At 34.7% G+C, this 24,804-nt stretch overlaps 1 protein-coding gene across 8 annotated transcripts in view; it reads right to left on the bottom strand.

Annotated features, from left to right (window-relative positions):
• Positions 1-24,804, bottom strand: part of ATRNL1 (attractin like 1) — a 431,225-nt gene that overhangs the window by 201,243 nt on the left and 205,178 nt on the right. For all 8 annotated transcript variants that reach the window (XR_010367589.1, XM_064431407.1, XM_064431408.1 and 5 more), the window contains exons 25-26: positions 16,397-16,458; positions 1,626-1,704 (exon numbers count right to left, since the gene is read on the bottom strand). Coding sequence is in view for 7 of the 8 variants with exons in the window: in XM_064431407.1 (XP_064287477.1) it covers positions 1,626-1,704; positions 16,397-16,458 (141 nt within the window). In the remaining variant the exon portion in view is untranslated. The remainder of the gene's footprint in view (positions 1-1,625; positions 1,705-16,396; positions 16,459-24,804) is intronic.

Here is a 24,804-nt window from a genome sequence, read left to right as displayed (position 1 = left end):
AAAGCCAAGATTCAGAACGAACCATGATGCTCTGAGTTCTAATCTGGTTACCCAGTATGTCCTTCTCTCCTGCTCTTCTGAAGAAGCTGGTTGATGTTTATGTTGCATTTATCAAAGAGCTTATTGTAGCTATCATAACAGTCTTAGAAGTACTTTTGATGACATTAGGAAAATAAATCTTGGAAAACTTCAGAAACTTTTTGTATGAGAATGTTTTCATTATCAAATGATGCCTAAAGACCACATTAGAAATATTATATTTCAAAAATCTAGGAGAACAATCACAGAACACAGACCAGAACCTCTAGATCTGGAAATGGGTACATTCATATCTGTTCTTAAAAACATCAATAAACCAACTTCATTAACATGAGAAATTAAATCAACAAACTACTACATTCTATCACAACACAGTTTTGCACAGAACTATCAAAGTATTGAGACAAATTTAAATGAAATAATATTAAGTTAATGTAATTTACAGCAACTTTCATCTATATTTTGCAAGTAATAAAAAATAGCTGAGAATTTGCCTTCAGAAAATTTTTAACAATGTTCATATGAATAAAAAAATAGGTACCAAAACGAAACAAGTACCAATACATTTTCCTTTGTAGCACCACTTGAAGCTAAACCTAAATAATTTCAGTGACGGAAAATTATGAGTGCTAGTTACCTGGCACTTTTAAAGCATATATGGATTCACTGTAGATCAACAGTAAAAATGTTATTTAAACATTCATAGTGCCAGAAGAAAAAAATCATTAAGTAGACCAAAGCTTGTCTTTATAATAAACCCTCAAGATTATAGTACATTAAGAAAGTGCTTTATCCAAAAATCACCAAGATTAGAAGGTTCGAGAAGGGAAAACATCACTGTCTACAAATTTTAGATCTCATCTATGATTGCAAAATGAAATATCACAACTATCAGTATACAATCATATACATGTAGTAGCATAGATAAACTTTAACTTCATTTAAGTGTAATTAATTGTTAAGCATGTAAGAACAAAGATTTAGCCCACATTTCTCAACATAGCTGTAAGAATTCAGACCACAAAAGAATAAGGTGATTCTATGTATGAATATTTACTGAAGATTTTAAGAGTGCCACAGGTTTAATGATGAAACTACTGATTCTAATAGAGAGAGAATTTTCCTCCTTTGAGGGGAGGCTCAGGTTGGATATTAGGAAACATTTATTTACAGAGAAGGTGGTCAAACAGTGGAACAGACTTCCTAGCAAGGAGTCAGTGTGCAAGAAATTATTATTTATTTGGACAATACTCTTAATAATATGGTTTAACCTTTGGTCAGCCCTGAAGTGGTCAGGCTGAATAATTCTTTGTAGTATCCTTTCAACTGAAATATTCTATTCAATTCTATTCTAAATATGCCACCATAAGGAAATTTTACCTTTATGCAGCCTAGTGCTGTAATTCCATTAATTTTTGACAGAAGAAAGAAATAAGTTATTTCTTCTTCAGCATAAAAAAGTCAAGGGTATAAAATGGGTATTTAAATTGCATATACAGGAGAAAGGGAAGGAGTGATTGTACATCAAAGTTCTCAACTTACACTGAAAGATAAAGCTACTACAATAATCTTAAAGTTATTGATACCTCTCTCCGTCGAGAAGCCCAACAGGTTTGTTTGATTTTCCAAACGACAGCAGCTACCAGCAGTAAGGATAAGAAACAACTGCAATTACAAAAGAAAAAAAATAAGAATTGTAACTCGTGAAAAGCTTATGTCTTTAGGGTATCAAAGGCAACAAAAAGGCATTCTAGCATGGAAAAATAAACCCCAGAAATTGGGGAAAACTAAACTCTACCAGAATTACAGAGTCAACCATCCACATTCAAAGTCAAAAGCAAATGCACATCACATGCTCTGGTTTTCTCCTGGAGATGTTTCTATTAGAATGGGATAAGCTTCAGTACAACCCTCCACATACCCATAACAGTCTCAAGAAATATGCACTGCCCGGTCCACGTTCAGTAGATGGAAAAAGAGGATGAAGTATAGAAAAAAAAAAAATTATAGCAATTTATATTTCTTTCACTTTGTAAATTCTGAGTAATTTCCTGGGATGCAGGCAGGGTAACTACACAAGGAGTATAATTAGTTTGAGGAGCTGGGTTTGCACAGTGACAATAGGCCTTTGTTATCTTATTGAGTATTTCCATGGGTAATTGCCCAGGGAAAACATCTCGAAGGACATCACCACATTACAGTTCCAAAGACACAACAGAAAAAAAAAAAAAAAGAAAAAGAAAATTAAACACCTGCAGCACACAATCAGAGCATACACCTTCAGTATCTTTGTATTGTAACATTTAATCCATAAAGTATTTTAGTAAAAAGATCTTTGAACTCAACCTCTTTTAGTGAGTTTCTGGATTTGAAAAAAGGCTTCTAAAGCTGGCACTTGACAAATGGATTCTATGCTCTGTACGTCAGTGGAGTGGGTCACACTGAATTTTCTTGTCATCAGTCAAAACATCAATTACTCAGAAGATCTTTCAAATTTTTAGACAGTTTTTTAATATAAGTATCTGGATTTACTAATTTTATGAAGAACTTTCATACCATGTTAGCTCTTCTACCATACAAAGTGGTTTCAATTAATCTAATACCAACTACTGAATTAACTATTAGACATCTACAATTTTTCTTTTCTGCAAAAAAGCATCAAAATGTATTCTTTAATACAGGAAATAGCAAGATTTCTGGAAGTAGTATAGTTCAGAGGAGTACTGTGTATAAGTGCAAAGTAACACCAATGTTTTCCTTTAAAAGTAAGTACAAGTGACTGTAAACTCATCTTTGGTTGTCTAGAGAATTGCAGGACTAAAAAAACCCCACTGACCACCAGAATAAATTCAGTTTTGCAGCAACATCTTTAAGGTTTTTAAGTCAAGAAGGACTTATAGATAATATTTCCTAGAAATGCTTCCCGTCCTCTACACTGCACTGTCCAGGTGATGCTTCAGGGCAGCATCAGGGAACTGATGTGCTGCTAGGGACTGGGATGCTGTGCATGAAGTAAGGGAAAGCCATCTCACTCTTCTCCTCTACAGTCCTTCCAAAATCCACTAAATTAGAGAAACAACAGCAACTCTGTTTGCAATTTTTAGCTCAGTGCTCCTGGATTTTAGAAAAAGTTAACACATGCAAGGGAGCTGGACATAAGAAACTAAGAGAGCCTTGCACTGTGTGACTGATTTATTATGACCAGGGAAAGAATCTCTACTCTTAGAAAATTCTGTCCTTCACATTTTTTAATTTCTTAAACCATTCTCTTAAGTTAGTAGAATAAAAAGTATTCAGAGTTCTGGCTGAAAGACCAGAAATGGATTCTGTGCTCTGTACATCAGTGGAGTGGGTCACACTGAATTTTCTTGTAATCAGTCAAAACATCAATTACTTGCAAAGCTAAAATCAGAAATTAATGTCTTGAAGGTGCACCCATAAAATACTATAAATAATTGGAAGTTACAACACTGAAAATGTGACTTTTGTATAATCTTGGCAATTAAATATTCTATTTTTTCCTCTTTGTTTTTTTCTAAGAGGGTGGTTTCTTAGGGAGTGAATCAAAATTCATGCTAAAGAATGAAAGAAAGAGATAGAAAGAGAAGGAAGAAAGAGATGGAAAATAGATTTTATGAAATTAACCTAGTTCCAAGCTGTGGTGAGATAACATCCTTGCTTTATGTAGGGCAATAAAAATTAAAGCTGACTGCAAAGGATCTCACAATACAGACTGACTTGGCAATAAAATAAGAGAATGAAATTCAGTGACAATGAACTGAAGGCAATGTGCACAAGAAAAAAAAAAAAACAACCACAACTAGCTACAAATACACAATGATAGGTTCTAAATTAGCAATTACCACTCAAGAGAATGATCTTGAAGTCATTGCAGATAGTTCTTTGAACATATCAACTGAATGTTTAGTAGCAGTCAAAACAGAAAATAGGATGTTGAAAGAGATTAGAAAAAGAATAAAGAACAAACCAGAAAGCATTGGGACGTCAGTGCATAAATCTATAATGTGCCTGTACCTTGAAGCAACCATCACCTTATCTCTAAAAATCTAAGCTGAATTTAAAAGGTAAAAAAGAAAGCAGTCAGCTTGGTCAGGGGAATGAAATGGTAGAAGAAATAAGTTCTCTTTGGCTTTGAAACATTAGGGATTTGAAGGGAACCATGATAAAGACATTAACATCACAGGCAAAAAAATGTAAAAAACCAGCAGGACAGGTATAGGTGGATGCTCTCCAGTCCCCCATTAAACTTCTTATCTTCTCCTTGTGACAGAGATATAAAAACAGAAAGTCCAGTGCAAATTAAATGAATTAAAAATTGGCCATCAGGCAAATAAAAAAGAAACTCTCAGCAGGGGACCAACATCAAAAAAGGGAACTTCTAGATGGGTTACAAATATATAATATTTGTATTTTTGTTGGGACAAATATATAATAGCTGAGAGCTCTATGCATGACATGAAGACAAAAGTGGTAAATAATGGTTAATGACACAGAGGTTAAAGAGATTGTACAATGGTAAACTTTCAGATTTTTTTTAATATATACAATCATTGCTAAATTGTATTTATGAGAACAAGGAAGTCAGACATCATTTACATTGCAAAGGATTTATTTTTCCCTTGGAATGAAGCAGTTCCCAAACCAGCTTAGAGACCAGTGTGAATGACAATTTAGTATGAGTTACTGCTGGGATGCTGAAATAGAAGGAGTTAAAACAACCTCAAATACTCAGATACACAGTAGTAAGCAGCACTTGAGAGATAAATTTATCACTCTACCAGGTACTGCCCAAACAGATACTATCAGACTGTTCATAAAGCTCTGCCATTGGCATTTTCTGAAAGGAGACTGGAAAACATGGAAAGAATGCAGAGAAAAATCACAAAAAGTATTCAAAATTTGGACAAAAATCTTTTGCTGACAGTGACTTTACAAATAAATAATTTCACTTTTGGAAAAGATCAAGTGGCAATTTGCCTGCAGTTTATCCACATGATCATACATTATGTCCACCATCTCTGCCTCTCCAGCTGAGACTGAGTGATATCCAAATCAACAGATATTTGGATAAATGCCTTTGCAAAGCACATGGGTTATGAAATGACAACCCCAAGCACAGAGTGAGTGACTTTCTGCACTTAACAATGTAAATCTTCCCAATCAGACAATTGCCATACTAAGACACTGTTAAAACCACAGCAGCCCAAGCATTATCAAGATTTTGCACTCTCTAGAGCAAAGAAATAAAGTGCCAGAAGACAAGAATACAGCTTTGCACAGTTTTCCCTTCAAACCACGTGGAACAAAACTCGAGGAAACACTAAAGAAGCATGCTTGAAAATGAGCAATCCATCACCAGCTGCCTGGATTACAGGTTGGTTGGAAGTTATTGCCCTAGCATAATTTTGGAGACAATAAACAATTGGAGAAACAATTAACTGCAGAGGAAGAAGCTTTGAACAGTTTGTGTCCAGCACAGCAGAGGAAAGGGGTCAAGGAAAGAGAACACCAGGGCTAGCAGGGAGGTCTGGGCCATACAGATGCTCTGCTCAGAAGGGCTCTGGGTAATATGAAAAAAGAAATAGTGATTTAATAGAACAAAGAGAAGGGAAATTGCAAGGAATAATTACTGCCTGCATAACTATTTTTGCAAGCTACAGAGCAAATTTTTGGCTTCCAGAAGTCACATTCAGGCATATTTAGTGCAGACCTGGCTGAGGAAATGAAAGTGTTTTCCATAACTCAGAAATTAGTTTCTCTGTGTTTCTTTAGGTGGCAAACTAAAAAGTGTTCGGGGAATTAGTGGATGTGTTGCTACTTGGCATGGGCAAACTGAAATAAAATGTATAGGTATCCTTAAAGAAATTTAAATTGCATGGATAAATAGAGGGGAAAACCTGTGAAATGTAATGATCAGCATGTTTAGGCTAGATGAATTAAAGACACATTTGTGCCTTAAGCTCTACGAATGCATTATAAATATACTACAGAATTCCTTTTTTTCATTATGTATTAATGCCCATAAGTTACATATTGTATCAAAGTAATACTTTAGTTAAAGTGAAATAATCTACTTATTTTTGCAGGGATGAACTGTTTCATGAACTAAATATTTTAAGAATCAATATGGTAAATGGAAGGTAAGCAAAACAAAATGTGCCATCCTTTGTTGTTTCTTTTTTCATTCTCTGATTGTTCAACATACAAAGAGAATAATTGTTTCTATGATTTTACTTAGACAGTAATTTGCATAATAATTCAAAATATCCACAAACCAATGAAAGCAAACACTTTTACAAAACTTTAACATCTAGTATACTTTTAAATCTACTAAAATGAAAAATGACGTGAGATTGCACTTTGAGCACCCATCACATTTACTCTTACAAGGACAAGGTGATGCAGCAGCCCAGAGCTGAGCGTGGGGCAGCATCCCTGGCTGGGCTCACCCTGGGAGCAGCACAGCTGGGCCAGCACAGGGTGACAAGACTGCTCTAGCAACTGCCATCATGCTGTCCCCATGCTCCAACACGTGACAGACCCATCCTTGTGTCCCAAGGGGAACTCCTGCACTGCTGGCTTAGTGTGGATCTGGAATGGGCTCTTGAACCAACCCCAGAGTGCTCCCGTGGAGCAGCCCTGGAGCTCAGTTAGAAGATGTGCAATGTTCCCTCCAGAGTCAAAGGGGCTGTCAGTCCATGGAACTAAACTTGAGCTACTTCCAAGACAAAAAAAAAAAAATATGCATTCGGTGTGGATGTCAGGTCCTCAGCACCATCTTGCCCAAGTGATGATCTGTTTATTCACACTGCTCACCAGCAGAGACAGAAGCTCCCAAAATGCCTTTCACCAAGTTTGTTAAGGGCATAGCAGGCTCATTTACTGCCCACATACATCCATATTTGCACAGACTTTAAAGGCTTCTCCCAAGTCTTTTTTCAACATAGGAGTTGGGCCATCAATTGGGCCATCAATTATTGCTCAATCACTTGAGTCTTGCTGTGCTGAGACAGTAATTAAATATCCCTCTGTATCCACAAACCTCCTGCCTGTTGATCTGGCTTTGACAAGGACACAAAAATGTACAGTTCCCTAATTAGCAATCTAAAGAGTGACCCCACACTCTTGTTTCTCATCTAGTACTAACATGAGCTAAAATTTAACATATTCAGTAAAACAAACTGATGACAAAGAAACTTTTTTATGCGGATATATGCAAAGAAAACAAGTCTCATACCTAAGTCAATATTTTCAAGGTAGCACTGCAAAAGTTTCCCAACAGATCATATTAATTGTTTTTCTAAGAACTGCTTTCCCAACACATTATTTACTATCTCTTTATTGGCAAATAGAGCCCATTTTAATTGATATTTTATAAAGCAAGCACAATTCTAAAATAAAAATAATTGAACAATTATTTTTCTAACACCATGACTTCAAATAGCAATTATTGTCACAGCAATTGATTTCTTTCATTGTACTTGACAAGAACATTGTGTTTATGATTATGATGTGCTGGGTTCAGCCATCCTTGTGTTAACTGGTATACACATGACAAGCAGCTCCAAAGATTTCAACAGAATTATCTGAAGCACAAAGCATTGTAAACATAATATTAGAAATCTGATGTGTATGACAGCAGTATATTTTTTTAATGATTAATTAAATTGCTATGAATCAGAAAGTTTTATAAACATCATTATAAGTAGGACTATTTCAGTGATTAGCACTTTAGAATGATTCTGGGAATTAAGTGTTTCAATTCCAAATTAAAATATGTGAAGATTTAGGGAAAAGTAGTCTTGGCTAGCAAGGAAGTAGGATATGCAAATTCCAGTTCATGGTAGCGCAGTGTGTGGGGTCAGGGAAATAAACCCTCACTGTGGAGCCAAGACATTTCAGCCAGGAGTGCTGAATTCCTGTTCAGGGAGAGGCACAGCCAGTGAAAGGCATTGCCAACAAAACCAGCATCACCATCCAGGTGATTCAGGAATGTCCTTTTCCTATTCCTGCTTGTCATGACAACACCACCAGCACCAGCAGCTCCCACACTCCATTTTCTGGAACTGATAAGCCAAGAGCTGCAATCTTTCTCTCTTCAGCTACAAAATGTCATTGTTGCACAGCCTTAAATATGACAGGGCTTTTTCCATCAGCCTAGATCTATATTCCATTCTTGTCCCCCACAGCTTCGTTCTGAATTAAAGGAACCCAAGGAAAATGTGAGCTCTGTAATCCAAAAGCCACACAGGGCTCAGGCACTCAGTTCTTGCTTTCCAAACTGCAAAGTTAAAGAAATGCCTGAATATGAGGTAAAGTATCTACGATGGTATTTAAAACTCAAAGTATTACCAAAAATCATTTAAATGCAAATTTGTATTTATTTGTGTCTCAAATGGAATTCACACAAGTTAAGCAACAAGTTTCAAGTTCATTTGAAACTAATTACACGGATAATTCTTCTTATCCAGATGACTGATTAAAATGTTATTTTTTGATGCAGTCCTGAAAATCCATATATCCCCATAAATAACTCTTGCATAAAGTGTCTCATGAAAGTCATATAACTTCCCTTAAAATCCTCATCTCACACGTCCACAACTACCAAACTTATACAAAACAGATTAAGAGTTAATAAGAAATATATATTTGCTTTCTAATCCGGCCCTTCTAGACTCAACACTGTATTTGGTAAGAATTCATGGAAAAGAATATCCACGTTAGATTTATTTTACTTTGTCATGGTTAAAACCACAATATTACCAAAACAATGCTGCAAGTCTGCAAGTCTCCAGAGCAGCACATTAAAAATTACTATTAGAAATATCATGAAAATAACTTTATTGAGTCAAAAGAGCAAAATTAAGTACTAAAACTTCAATAATTGTATAAATAAAGATTCACAATTTAAGCTCTGAATGCATAATAGGAAACAGGGAGATTGGAGTATCAATGGTGTCACATTTTATATTAATTATATTTGAAAGTAAACAGTAGCAATGAAATATAAAGATATGTACTAATTTATAAGTCAGAATAGCTACTATTTTTGTGCTAAATAATTTATTAATATATATTCAATACAGAAAACTAACTTTATCCTTCCTCTCCCAAAGCATAAACTCCTATAACAGTTTAAAATCATCTCTGACAACTGCCTCAGCAAAGCCTGGGTTCATTGGTCTTTCCTGTGCAATGAAACATCAAAAATCTTCTTGGAAGTAAAGATGAAAGAAATGCTTGAACAGGGAATTTGTAATTAGCAGAGAAATTATTTTTAAAAAAAGTATTGACATTTTTTTCATTATGTACATGTGCCACAATGTCATAGAGGATGGACGGGAGCGTTAAATAACATTATTCAATAAAATAATTATTAAAAAGTAACTATAAAAAAAGCACACATACATTTTTTAGATTTCTATTTTCCTACATACATAATTCATGCATACATCCACAAAGCTGTGGGTTTATGTTAAATATACCACAAGCTGCTATACAGAAGTATGAATGAATGATCAATTATACAAACAGCCTTTATATTTAACTTCAAAGGGAAAATGGATGCAGTGTACACCAAGATGCTATTGAGAGATCAACATTGCCATTTCATCTGCCAATCCAATATCAGATTAAAGTCAACCATGTAAAAGGACTCTGAAATATATTACACAATAAAGCTCTAGATGTGAACTTTTACCCTCTGTAGTTCTTCCTTTCACCTCTTTGAGGCAACAAATAAAAAAGATTTACAATCAAAACCATTTAATCTCACATAAAATAAAATTAATCTCCACCTAATAAATAGAATATCACACCCATTAAGCGTGATTATGTTTCTTTAGTTATGGAATATTCTTTAATATTTTGTACAATTTTATGTGTTTGCCCTTCATGGGTGAAATAGTCCACATTTCTCCCAATAAGTGATTTGCATGTAAAAAAAATCCAAACATACTTGTCTACTGAAATTCTGGACAAATAATGAAATACCGAATTTAGTGTTTCCTGCAGTAGCTTTCCAGAATAATTAGAAATTGAATATATTGTTTCTATTACAAAATAGTTGTGCTTTCACTTCTGCTGTTTTACAGTGGTCTTCCTGATTTATGCTAATTTAGGATTTAAAATTGAGGGGCAGGGAGGTGGGGGGAGAGGGAGAAACAGTCATTTATTCTAATTACTGTCAGCTGGTGAATTTAGGGAAGAAGAATTGTCACCAATGCTAAATTTCAGCCTTCTAAACCAAGAGATTCACATTATTTCAAGAAAATTTTTTCAATATTTTTTCAATATTTTCACCCATTGCTATTTTTCACTGCTCTCTCCAGTACAGCTATTATTCTTCAATAATGCATCAGAGAAATATAAAATATGCTTAGAAAGCCACCATACCATGTCAGCATTGTTTAGCATGATAGACTGAAATATAATGAAGAAGTTTAACACATTCCAAATAACTTTTCCCTTCAATCTGTAGCCTTTCCAATACTTTTTCCAAAGAGGCAAATGCACTGAAATGAGTAGGTGTAAATTGTCATAACTTTCCTTATTAAAATTCCTGCCAAAATTCAATTTTCCTGAGGACAGAGCAAGGATATTTAGATTTCCAGGCCAAAGAAGCATCATTCAAGAACACTAAAAATTCTGTAATTGTACTGGGTAAAGAATAAAAAGCCCCTGATTACCCTCAACTTAATATTAGAATTTCAGCTAATAAAGACTGAAAACATATTAGGAAAGAAATATAATTTTCCAAGTGTTTAGTGTTTTCCTAAAATATCACCAAAAAATCACTGAAAACATAGAAAACCAACTATGATATAGAAGATGATTGGACCAGATATGAAGATTAAATTCAGATTTAAAAATTCAGATTAAAAAATTTAAATAGATTATATAACCAGGTTTTGCTGTGTAATTCTTAGTGTGACTTTTGGAGTCCACAGTAGAATTTCTATAATTTTGCTTGTTTTTGCAAAACATAGCCATCCCTACCTTGGATCCAACAGATAATTTAGAAAGACCACAAAACCACCCAATTTTCTTAGTACCAAGAAATTTTACTGGAATATTTGTATTAATATTCCAATACAGAAGATGAACTCCTTTAATTTAGGATGTCTCTTCTAAATAGGAATGATCAGATTTAATATTTTCGGACGTATGGAATTCACAGCATAGCACATGGTCTAGAACTGTCTTTCCTCTCTCTCTGTGATTTATTTCAGCTGAGCACAGGGACCTGGAATATTTCTGCCCTGCCATGAGGAGATTGCTCATTTCTTGGCTGTCACTCAGTGCCCAGCCCATCACACCGACCCGCCTGCAGAGACAGGGTCTTGACAAAGCTGCTTGTCACCCACTGTAATGGACAATGACACCACTGCCTGAAGGAAAACACTAATGTTTTTACTTCCTTTATTTCTTGTTATTGTTTCCCTTCATCAACTTTCACTCCACTTCACCGTATTCCTCACACCTGGGAGCAAACTCCTGAAGTTAACTTTGCAACTGGTACAAGTCATAAGAAGACTGAATTCCTTCTCTTTGGAATTAAAATGACAAAAGCAAAATTTCAACTCCATTTATCACAGATGAAAACCTGTTCTAGTTCTTTTGCTTAAAGTACAGTGGACTGGAGTTTCATAAAAAAGTGACCAGGAAGGATTAAGCACTCTAGAAGAAAAATTGCTGTGAGCCCTGACGCTGTTGAAATTTAAGAAAATAACTCACTAACTGGATTTAAGAAAATACATCACAAAATGTAGGAAATCAAAACAAAAATACAGTATGAATCATCTGTGATGCTTCTCAGGATACAAAATCCAATGTAGCTCTAGAAAGACAGCCCTGAAAGGAGAAAATGCCAGACCTTCAGAAGGCACAATGAACACCTCTCACTGTATTTGCTACACAAAGGAATTGAGACTCCCAAACTTTAACTGCACTGACTTTATGGAAGGAAGAAGCCCATACCTGTTTTATACACAGGCACAAAGGCCATCTTCAGATATCTGAGCGAGTACTTTTTGTTTTGAGGAACAGTGTCTGTTGAAATCACAGTATGGTGAGCACTCACACACACTTCCAAATTACTCAAAGGACAAACAGAAAGATGAAGACCAGGGAGAAGATAATGGAAAACAGTTCTGTTCACTGACAGATTAAGTGACTCATCCCTTGTTTTGATGAGCAACTGATCCAGTGGTACTGGGGAATCTCCTTTGCCTGCAGGCCAATAACAAGTGGCTGCCTTCTCCGGAAATGTGAGCACACCAAATAACTTCAGAGTGATGACAGTTTCTGTGTGATTCAGAGAGCAGAAGACACAAAACTACATTCAACAATTCAAAATAAATATTTAAAGAAAGGAAACCCAACTCAAATTGCCCACCACCATTCAGATGTGCTTTTCCCAGTAGAAGTCAAAAAGCTCTGTGCTTCTAAGTGAGGTGAAAACTTTTACTGCATCACTAAGTAAAAATCAATTTTATTCTAGCCCCAAAAGTAAAATCCATTTTGCTACGATAACTTGATTTTCATATTACTAAAGCATATTCTAATTTTAATTTGTATGAGCTCTGGATTTTCTGAGATTCCAGCCATGGTGGACGTGATATGATCCTGACACACTGGTTTTTGCCTTTCTCACAGAGATCAATATTCAATCTCATAAAGATAAACACTCCAAAATCCAGCACTAATTTACCATCCTTCATTCCAATAGAAATAAAACATGAAGGCAGGGACACAGACCAAAGGATGCTGGTAAGGAGCAGGAGTTCTCCCATTGCAAACTTTCCCCCAGGGTGGTGGATTCAAGCACTGCAGCTCCCAGGAGTTCTGACACTGCTGAAATGCAGCCACCCCCTCCCACTGCAGGCAGCACACACCCCTACATGTCGACTTAATAAATCTGGTTCTTCAGCATTTGCTGCAATTCCTGTTGTAGCTCATGCTCATCTTTACCAAAATACCGATCCTCTCCTTCTGCAATAAGCACTGGGTATATTTTGAATATTGTTTTCTCTCACGCTGCTTGCAGAAAGATTTAACAGTAAGAATTGTACCCCTGATCCTAAATAACCGTAATTTTTCATGGATTTTCTTAAAGCACACACAAAAGAAGGATTTTCAAACTTTCAAGGAGTCCATATTGTTTAATATCGCTCTCTTTAAAAAAACTTGGAGACTCTGTAATTTATGAAGTATGGAGATGTGTTATAAAAGTGACTAAAATATTCTATTCAGTCAATCAGCTTCACCCAAAGTACCAGAGGCAAGAGAAGTAATAGTTCTGGGAGCTCAGAGAACATGCTTGATGAGTTAGTAGTTGGTACAATGCATTTGAAAAAGGCTTAAAAAACATAGTTCTGGCACATGCTTATCACTTCCTATCACGAGTATATTAACAGCTAACCTTTATCATCTACCAATTTCATGCTTGCCTGGTTCTTGATTATGAGATTTAACCACATTTCTTACCAGAACTTATGCTTCGGATTCTTTATACAAATAATTATCTGGAAATTGCTTGAGTACTGTTATAAATTCTGTTACACTGTTATAATTTTATTTAAAAGCAGGTATAAAAATCAAGTGTTTCTTAGCTCTCCATTTAGGATTAACTCAAATGAAAGATAATAAAAACAAACAATTATTGAACAATCAATATTTGTGGCTGTTAGGTGTGATCAAAAGAAGTAAATAATGTTTTCAGAAAATAAAGCTACATCATATACCCTTATGAAATGCTTAAAATGTCCTGGCACCTATTTAGCTAAATCCATATATTCATGTAAGACTTGTAAACACTGCAAATTCCTTTATCTCTTAGAGTTTGAAACAAAGTGCCATACTTTAGGAAATTGTGGATTTTAGCTGTCCAGGTAATACAGAAATATACTTTCTTTAACTGTGCATACTGTATTTCTTCAGTGTAAGAAAGATCATTTACATCTCCTGCTTGTGAAATTTTCCAATGAGATCTGTACTTCTTCAAAGAAGGTGGAAAGAGAAAAAGTCACAGACTTCTCAATTTGTGTGGTGACTAAAAGTCTTCAAGGCACTGAGCACAGCAACACTCTCTAAGACAGTTTGGAATCTGTTACTACTCATACTGCATTTTTATTCTTAGAGAGAGGGTCACTGAACCAGTAGCTGCAATAAAACCTTCCAGTAGAAAAAGAATGAAATTAAATAGGGTGGGGATTTTTAACAATGTATATCATGGTCTGAAGCGCTACAGTTTTTCTGCTCATTTTTTCAATATAACTTCTATGTATCTTTATCTTATCTTAGAACTTTTTTGTTCTAGGATATACAATATCAGTATCTTGGTAGATCAAGCATTAATTGCAGAGCTAATCATACATTTTGTGCTTTATTAGGTATATTTTTAAATAAATTCCTTACACAATAATTATTTTAAAACCGTTCATTTTGATACAACAGGACAGTTCTAAGAAAGCCTGGTTGGATGCTTCTGATTCAAGCTGTAAAATATCCATTTCATCTTTCAGTCTGAAACACGAAACCTATAAAGGAACAGTTTTAAACTATACTTTTGCCTGGTTGTTGAATAGCTGGTATTGTCAAACGGGTCTATTTGCTGCTCTGGCCAGGCAGAATTTTGCCACAACCTCGGAAATACAAATATAATACTGGATGGGAGAAATGCAAAGGCAGGTTTATCAAAGCATGTTGAAATATGTTTTGTTATCAAGCACATGCAAATTGTCTTTAAACACAATTATTTTCTCCATCAACAATCTTTGTAAATATGGCCTGGGTTATTATTGCTGTTAACACCATGATTTCCCACAGTCACAATACACCTCATTCCCATTCAGTAAACAAAAGCATACCCCACAATCAAACCCAAACCCACACAAGACAAGAAACAAACAAACCCTTATTAAAATTATTCTTTCAGGCTACAAACTGTTGACATCCTACCTGTGCATTTACCCAGAACAAACTGCATGAGACAAACCATCACACTGGGAGAGACAATTCCATGTACCCATACAGATGGCTGCACCAGCCAAGAGCCTTTAGTTCACCTTTTGTAAGGGTGCACCAGGGCACAGCACCAACAAACTGCTCTTAGTTTACCTCTGCTATTTGTGACAGGATCCCTCTGGTCTGTTGTACTTGAACAGACTTTTTTTTCTTCTATATGAGTTTGTAATCTAAATATTTGCATAATCATTGTAAGTTTTAGAGCTTGCTGTCTCCCCATGAACAAAATAGAATTAAACCCCAAAACACACAAAAAAAAAAAACCCCAAAAAAAACCAACCAAAAAAAAAAAAACCAAAAAAAAAAAACCCAAACATCCATAACACCTTTAGGTAACCGACCTTTAGGCAATCCTCTGTTTGTGGTGAAAGAGGAGAAATGGGATATTTTATATCACCTACTAAACTCCTCCCCATTAGCCAATGCCCTGGGTACAGAAAATTTCAGGTTCTGTTCAGTTCTGTGCCCTTTTTGGCAACAGCAATAAAGAGAATTTGGACCATTCACAGTATTTAAGAGTCTGATTCTTTAGGTACAGATCCTCAGAGCACAGTGATTAAAGCCAACAGAGAAGCCATTCTGTTAACTTGTGAAGTAAAGTCATGGCCTAAAAATACAGAAAAATGCAGGTCTGATGAACAGACCTGTCTGTCACTGTTTGCATTTTGTGTACACTTCATGGTTATTGGGAAATATCTTCACAGCAAGATTTCAAAGCACTGTAACTAATGTGTGTATATTCAAGTTTGTGACATTTTATAAGACAGATGAACTTTTTACAAGTATTTCAGGGGAGTTTTGTTCACATTCTAGAATAGTTGTTCATTTGCAGTTGAAGCCCATTCCTGCATTGCTGCCATAACCAATCTCAGGCATCAGCTACTGCCTTTCACAATCAATCTCTGACGCATGAAAGCATTAGTAGTGATGTGCTGTGCTTTATTAAAAATAACAAGCTATTGAACAGAGCCATCATTTCAAATAATTCCACGAAAGTATTTATAGAAAAACCACACAAGAATTAGAGTTTACCTGGCTTTTCTTAATCACTGTAATATATTGTACAAACTCAGCTAATCTTCATGAGGTGTGAGGACTGTACCACTGAATATGAAATATACAATTATATAATGCAAGATTCCAGCAGCTGCCTTTAATTGGCCTGGACCCTCCACTGGTGCAACTTAGGGAAAACAGTTTGAATGCCTCCTTTCAGGCATTTCCCAAGATTCAGAAGCTGGTTAAGATACTGGTTTGATGGTAAAGAGTCATCAGGATTTCAGTCAGAAGACAAAAAAAAGCAATTTACCTGAAGAAGGTGACAAAGAACTGCACCAGATCCATGATAGTATTGTGCTGTGAGAAGGCAATCTGCAAATAAAAGAGAAGTAAATTACAACATTTTCAGACTCAACAACTCGTTTTAGGCGAGGGCTTTATGGCTCCATGGATGATTACTTTCAAGTGTAATTTCAGTCTAGTCTGCACACACCTGCACTTATGATAAAGTGAGATGAGCAACTAATTCCCATACCCTTACTGGTATCAAAACACAAACAATGGAATATAAGAGTTTTACTGAAGCAAACTTAATAGAACTATCCACTTACTATGAACGATAAAAATAATATGAAAAATATTAGGAAATCATATCATTATAAATTATCTTGTTTATAGTCAACTGTTTTGGCCAACACCATCTTGCATTTTAATAACACCACTGAAACAAGGCTTTAGAGAATAAAACCAACATATAGAGCTTAAAATTAATGCATTTAAAATATTTTAATTGTATAATATTAAAATTAATGCATATGTTAATTTAATTTTTATAAAAGATAAATCTGGTGCATAATAAAACAGTTTCAAAGCAAATTACTTTAAAGACAAAGTAATAAATATTCTTTTGGGCTACATTTTTACAGCCTCACCAGAACATGCATTAGTTCAGCTCCTTGCTGTAATTTCTGTGAATATTTAAGAATTATCTCTAAGAGAGCATAGAGACATTCACACTTGCACGCAATACAGGCTATAATTATTTTTGTAAGTAATTTTTGCTAATGTTAAGAACAGCATTTAATATTTATGTTATATCTACAAATATCCATGAGTCCCTGTCTTGCTCAGTTTTTCAGTCTGTAATTATCAAACTATAGATACAGAGAATATGCTACTTTGAATTGTACAAAGTGTTTATCTAAGTATATTTACAATCTTTTCAAATAATTGTTGGGTTTAGAAATACTTGTGCATTTAAGATCTTATCTTGACTAGTAATTACACCAAATTACTCTGAATCCCTTTCATAGCTTACTTGTGAACTTTTGAAATGATAATTCATGATACTCTAGAATTTACTTTTTAAATTTCTTTTTATTTTTATTTTAGGCCAATTATGTCTTTTACAAGGACCATACTTTAGGTGATGAACTAGCACAAGGAGAAAAAAACATGCCAGTTTTGATAGAGTTCACATTTTGTGACCTGTTGAAATGTTCTTTGTTGAAGGAACATTTAGATTTTGCATTAGTACAATTATTTTCTTTCAAGGTGTCATAATTACTTCACGGCCTCTGCAAGTCTAGAAAGAATTCCAGTCTGCAATCAAACTCTGCAATCTGATCACAATCATACCAGGAAAGTTTCACCTTAACCTTTTTTTAAGAAACTATAGCACCTCTAATTCTCTTTTCCAACACACAACAAAAATGAAGTAAGCAGATTTACAACATGTCAGTGATTTTATATCATTATCAATAGTTAAATGATTTGCATAGTAAAAAGCTCAAGGAAATAAAGTTTTTGCACAAAAATGGACACAAAAAGAAGGATTTCACATTTTCCAACTTATATTAATCTGATGATCTACTAAAGTGCAAAGTTCTACTGCTGATGTCCATGTTTGCAAATTTATGGAAGAATTTCTGCCTGTGACACTGTCTTGTTTGGTTGCATGGGATTTTCCTAAACATACTCATACTTAAAAGCAGAAACACAGTTAGATAGAAAGTTTAATCCCAAAAGTAATTTCCTATTTTAATCAAACATCTTCTAATAATTACATTAGAGTTCATGTTTAAAAGATGAACTACAGTATTTTCTGAACAGTATCATGCATCTTTGACTAATTTCAACACAGAATATTAACAAAAAGAATACATATTTTAATTATAAGGAGACCACAAAGACGCAAGTAAATGAGTAAATGTCATGAACCTAGGACTGATACAAAGAACCATAATACAATTAAAAAGATTTATTTCCTTTGGGGTTTTATATACACATGAATGCAATTGTCTCTTTGCTTGCACCTATAAGATAAGGGACAAGAAAAGTTCTTTCAACCCAAGGCTTTCACTTTGGACTTAAAGATACTGGAGACAAATATCTTTTTTGTTAATTTGTATCATAACTTAGAAGTTTTCAGTTTCTCCAAAACATCTAAAAAAGCTTGTAGATCCCACAAATATTAACTCTACCTTCCCTTGTAAATAAGGAAGATAAATATCCTTTCAGTCATTTCCTATGGAACAGACCCAAGTGCTGTTAGAACATAATTTTTTATAGTAAAGGATAACCTTGATGAGTTATTGCTATTATTATCATTACTGCTATTGTTGTTGTGAACTGCAATTGTATTCCATCAGATCAAAGTAATACCAATATACTACAAAGTAAATGTAGAATTTGCAACAGAATTAAAAGATTCTAAAGCCAAATGTGAGGTTTACAAATACATATATATATACATGTGATTCAGCTCAACATCTTAAGTGATAGAAAAGCCTGTGAAGAAAAGGCTGATGACTGATAAATGAACTATGGGGATTCTTCCAACAAACAAGACATAACTATATTTTTTCTCTGCCACATTAAAGTTTGTGAAAAATATGGTTTTAAAAAAGCAAGCTAACAAACTTTTTTAACAATACATGGCCAAATTGGAAGACAAGGCATTGTGACTGCTGGCAAATCCTTTACAGCAATTAAGGATTCAAAAGTCAGATAAGCAGCAGAATATGCCAGAGAGCACTGACACAAGGATGCACTGCATGCAACATTTCAACGCATGGTACTGCTTAACTTTTCATGTTTTGGTGACACACATGATATAGGCAATACACTTTACACTGAATAATGACGGATGGAATAGGTCTGTTGAAAGAGGAACAAATTCTGAACAAAGATTTTTCCAGCCCTCAGAAGTTAATGCCTGCAGGGATGGATTCATTTTTTCCCATTGCTCCAGTTCATCTTTACCTTGACTATCACATCTAGCAGCAATAGAGTCCTAGAGAACAATAGGTCAAGATCTGTTCCACGACAAAAATGAGACAATCTGGAAAGTTTAAATCAGGGATAACTTTCATATGGAAATAGCAAGTCTGCCCTTAGAACTTTGTATTTTAGTTTAAGATACAGGTGTCAAGAAGCCATCTCCACAATTCTAACACCACCAATTGTGCAAAAGGAAAAGGAAAACTAGGTACTAAATCCAAATTGCACGTTTGCAGAAAACAGGAACCCAATCCATGAAATGTTTCATATATTCAAATAATGTACACAAAAAGCAATTACAATCTGTGCTCCATTTCATGACGTTACCCACTAAAGCAAACTCCTATCTGCTCAGGCTCTCAAACCATGAACAAATACTTCCGTTAATACAATTTCTCCATCTTCCACTGTTAACAAATTAAAAATGAACAAATAAGAGAAACTAAAATAAATACATGGCAAAACTCTGATAGAAGGTCTAATTATTAAACCTTGAAACATAATGCAATAAGGTCAGATATAACCCAAACTAAACTGCCTGGACTGTGTTGATTATGTAGACTTAAACCCTGCAGAATTATTACTTCCTTCAGTATCATCAAAACCATAATTTAATTTCTTCTTGGATAAAACTATTATACCCTCCTACACTGGTGCTAGGTATGTACTGAAGCAGAAGAAATGGATACTGACTGAACATAAAGGCTGACATTTTGGTGTCCAATGTCTTTCATACTTTCTTCAGGGACACTTTCTTACAGAGACAACTTCAGACAAAAAATATGAAAGTCAGCTGAGGAAAATATTTGTGTAGATCGCTACATTTTTGCGTATACACAAAAAAATTTTTAATAAGGAAAATGTGGAAGATTAAACACTGTGATAATATGGAATGGGGATGCTAGATAATTTAAACACATAAATTCTTACATTTACATTTCATTGTACAAAGTGAAGTTTAAACATCTGCTCTGCAGAAACATGACTGCAGAGACCCAAGTATAAACTGTTTTAAAGACATTACTATGTATTACATAATCATTTTGAGGCAGGGAATGGCAGGTACCTATGGATATCTCCAAACTCAGTGAATACATGACTACTGAATAACCAGTAGTTACAAATGAAAGGATATTCTGATTTCTTCATTTAAATGTAAATACAATTATAAGGACAATTACATACTGGGATATCTTTAGAGAGAGTAAAAATGGTTCTGACTCTTCCTTCTCTTTGGACTTCAGCTATGAAGAGTGGCCTGCAAAAGTGAGAGATGGATGGTAGGAAATTGTCCATTTCCCAATAGAAATATTTAACAGGCAAAGCACAAAATATGCTTTCCTTTTCCTTGGAAAACAGAAATTCCAAAAGAACACAGTAAGAAAAGGACAAGATCACCAACAAATCACATCTAAATAATTATGTCTAAATAAGAGAATCATTAAACTCTTGCTGGCTAAAAGTGCCACACATTATTCCATATACTGACTTTCCTAGAACATGAGAAAGAAATTTTGAAATGTATCTGAATTTTCCCATGTGGAGTATACTGATCTTGTCCCATGTGTGAACCTCATCTAAATTAGTCAGCTAGCTTTCAATAATCAGCAGAGATAGGAAGGCACTTCATAGGTGAGTGACTCTAAAATAGATGTGGAACTCTCATAAATTGGAAGGAATTGCCCTATGGAGCTGCCATTTCTCTCCACTAACAACACTGGGATTCTGTGATTAGTTTAGATTATAGACCTAATGTCAAACTTAGAATATAAATAATTTTAGGTGAGATAAATTTCTCCCATGGTTTGTAAGTACTCACTGGGTATTTCTGTAAAACAGTGTAATGATAAAATAGGCAAAAGAAGTGTTTATTGCTGGGATTAAAAGATCTAAGAAGCAATATGAAGCTAAGTGGCTGTTGCACAATTCTACTTCCTTCTGCTGTGTTAATGCCTGTAAAAAATTCAGTCTGATGTTGACAAACAGTCCTCCCAGATGACAAGATTTAGTGATAACAAAACTTTCATACTGATAACATAAACAGAAAATGAAAGATAACAAAGAAATTCAGACTTCACATCAAGATTTGATAAACAGCTTCCTCAGATTATCTCTGCATGCTGCAGCCCTGTCTCTCATGCTGGCACACATTACATTATCAAAATATACTCCCCTTCCTTTCTCAAAAAATGTAATAATTACAGGATATTATATCCACTATTCAGAGTCATAAGAGGCTGAAAGACAATCTAGTTTTGTATTCAAGTAAGATGAAAGACACTCTTAAATAAGGTTATAACAGCTGAACTTTTTTCCTACCTAATAGGCACTTTATCTATTAAATTCAATATGCATATTCCACTTCTTTATTCAATTCTGTGCTTGTGTACACATATAAAGAAACATGTACCACACAGAATAACCCAACATTAATAAACTCCAGGAAGTGAAGGAGAGAATGTGGGGGAGGGAACTGTTATTTAACTTACAGTTTTATTCAGCATGCAAAGCATTTTCATAATGATTCATATGGACATTACTAAGAAATTGAAATATTGAATTTTAAAGTAAATGAAAGAATGGAAGAAAATTAAAAGACATAGACAAGAGATAAATTCCATGTTTTAAAATTAAATTTAAAAAATAATAATAATTGGCACAAAGACCTATAGTACTGAAAAGTTATTTTAGACATAAATCTTTGCAGGATTGAGTTATCCTACAAACTGTGTGAAACAGCAGATTTCTAGACAACATCTTTCAAAACTCTGATTTTTAAAAGCCTGCCTAGATTAAATGGACAGGAAGAAAAATTAGAAACAGAAGTGAAGGGAATGAGGTGAGAGAATTTGTCAGGCAGAGCTGAATGATTAAATTCTACTACAAAGAGAAGCATTGCATGACAATATGGTTTTGTTTGTCAAGCTACATTAAGGAAAAGCCATTTTTCTCACTTGCCTGAATTGAATTTTCCTTTCAACCCCAGGTTTCAGCCTTCTTGGTATGCCTTCTTCTGACAACTTATTATGACTTGATAAATTAAGGAGTTTCCCATTAGGAAAGCTGCACCTGTTACGGAATGTGCTCTGATCACCACAGAGTCACAGAAACGGGGATGGGGAGGAACATCACAAACTGAGGTTGTTCAACTTCCCACTCAAAGCCAGGCTATTGCCAGCACCAGATCAGGCCAGCAGTGCCCTTTCCAAGTTTTGTAAAGCTCCAAGGGTGAACATTCCACAGCCAGTCCAGAAAATTTGTTTCAACACTCCATTGCTAACACAAAGAATTTTTTCTAAGATTCAATCTGAATCTCCCAAGGTGCAGATTCCACTTCTTGTATTATCAACTTTATAAACAGAAAAATGATGCATGCAAGATATTTTTCACCTTTCATAAATAAATTCATAACTTTATATGGAGCTATTTGAATGACTCCAGAACTTAATATGATGGTCATGGCATTTAACATTCATGCCTATGTGTATGTGTAGAACATGTGTATCAGGGATGGAAAATGTGCTGCTAAAAGGATAAGATTTTTTTTTTCAAATTTCTCTAAGTTTTTTTATTTTTTACATCTACAGTAGAGCTGGTTTTGCTAGACAATCTACCAGTTAACCAACTGGCTGGTCTCCAGCCTAATAAAAATGATAATAAAATTTTTATAAGGCTACAAAAGCTGAACTGTTAAAACTTACGCAATGTTTTGTTCATTTTAGAAATCAAATACTTGGTTAAAGAAGGCAAAACATGCCCTGAATTTTGCATAAAGATCATGCCATTCAAAATAATGTATGCAAAATCCATTGTGAGATGACAAGAAAAGGGCAAAGCATTTTCTTAAACATGAAGAGAGTAATTTCCCAAAGTTTATTGTTATAAATGTAGAGCATGCTATAAAGCTGTTGGAGCTGTGGAATAAAAAATTTTGTATTTGCAATGGCACTTTTCTTGATTACTGTGGATTAGCATATTTATGAGGTTACTCAGCCTCAGGTTTAAACCCACAAATCAAAGGTTTATATCGGCATGGGTAATGGATTACACAGGAGTCCATGGCCTATGATGTCCCAGAGGTATCTGTCTTTCAGAAGATTTATGTATATAATGCCACTTTGTAGAAATTACACTTTCTGATCTTCTGCATGGTGCTTGGTGATTCCCCTCTCTAATGTCTAAAACAACCAAAAAGCAGCAGTCTCAGTCAGCAGAGAAATTCATTGATGTATTTCCTTGTTCTCCTCCTCACCTTTTGATAAGGCCATGAAAGACAGAGGCTTTAATTCCTCGATGTACACAGCACTGCTACAATGAGAGTAGAAGTCATTGTGAGCATATTTAATGCAATTACTTCTGAAAATAGGAAGGAATCTGCATTCCAGCAGTTACCCACAGCACAAATACCTGAATTTTGTTCATCCTATGAACAGCACTGTGATAGAACACAGACAAAATTTTTTTAAGTCTCACTTTTTTCTCCACAGGTGAGTGCTGATTACATTACTGTCAGAGGTAAATACCTACTGACTTCCTTTTGGCTTCAAAGAAACCAGGATTTCAGTGCAGAATACTAAGACAAGAAATTGAAATGCTTAGTCCAGACTCTCATGAAAGACTAACCAAAAGAGAAGTCAGGTAGGCATTTTCAAAACTGTGTGTACCCAAGTGAATATTTTTGATCATCATTGAGAAATTATGACAATGGAAGACACCAAAATCTCATTAAACTCTACAGAGAAAATGGTCTCCAGCTTCATTACTATTTTGATCTTTTAGTGAAGATCCACATCTCACAGAAAAGAAAACCAAAGTATGCAATAAGGGGAAGGAAGTGGGGTTTACAAGTGCATTAGAATGAAGAGGACACATAATAACTGATATCATTTAGAAGAGCCAACATAAAAAGGTATGAGGAAAAAAACCAAGACAGATTAAGCTCTCTGTATTGAATGTTTCTTCCACTGGAGGAGAAGTGTGGGGTTTTAGATGTAAGGGATGATGTTTACTTATGTATACAGGGGGCAAGAATATTCTAATAGATTTTCTGCTGAAAGAACAAGAGAGCACACTATATGTGAAAATATTAATTCCTTCAAATAAAGGGGAAGTGGTTGACTAACTTAAAAAACATGCAGCATACCAGGAAAGAAACTATATAACATATAAGCAAGAAAATGAGTTCTATGTTTCTCCTTGAAGAGGTCATCAAAATGCAGAAAGTGAGAACTGAGAGTTTTACAAAATGTTAAATTGTGAGGATTAACAGCATAAATTGTGATTCAATTTTATGTTAATTTTACTCTCTTTCATTTAACTTTTATTGATCACTTGAAACTGCTATTATAGTTCAAGCTGTAGTAAATTTGAAAAAAAAAAAAAGCAGATACAACTGTCAGCTTGAGACTTCACTCACCCTTGTAGTACATTCTGTAG

This window comes from Passer domesticus, chromosome 8 (assembly GCF_036417665.1).
Source record: "Passer domesticus isolate bPasDom1 chromosome 8, bPasDom1.hap1, whole genome shotgun sequence".
In the NCBI taxonomy this organism is placed as follows: Eukaryota; Metazoa; Chordata; class Aves; order Passeriformes; family Passeridae; genus Passer; species Passer domesticus.
This window is presented reverse-complemented; position numbering and strand designations above follow the sequence as displayed.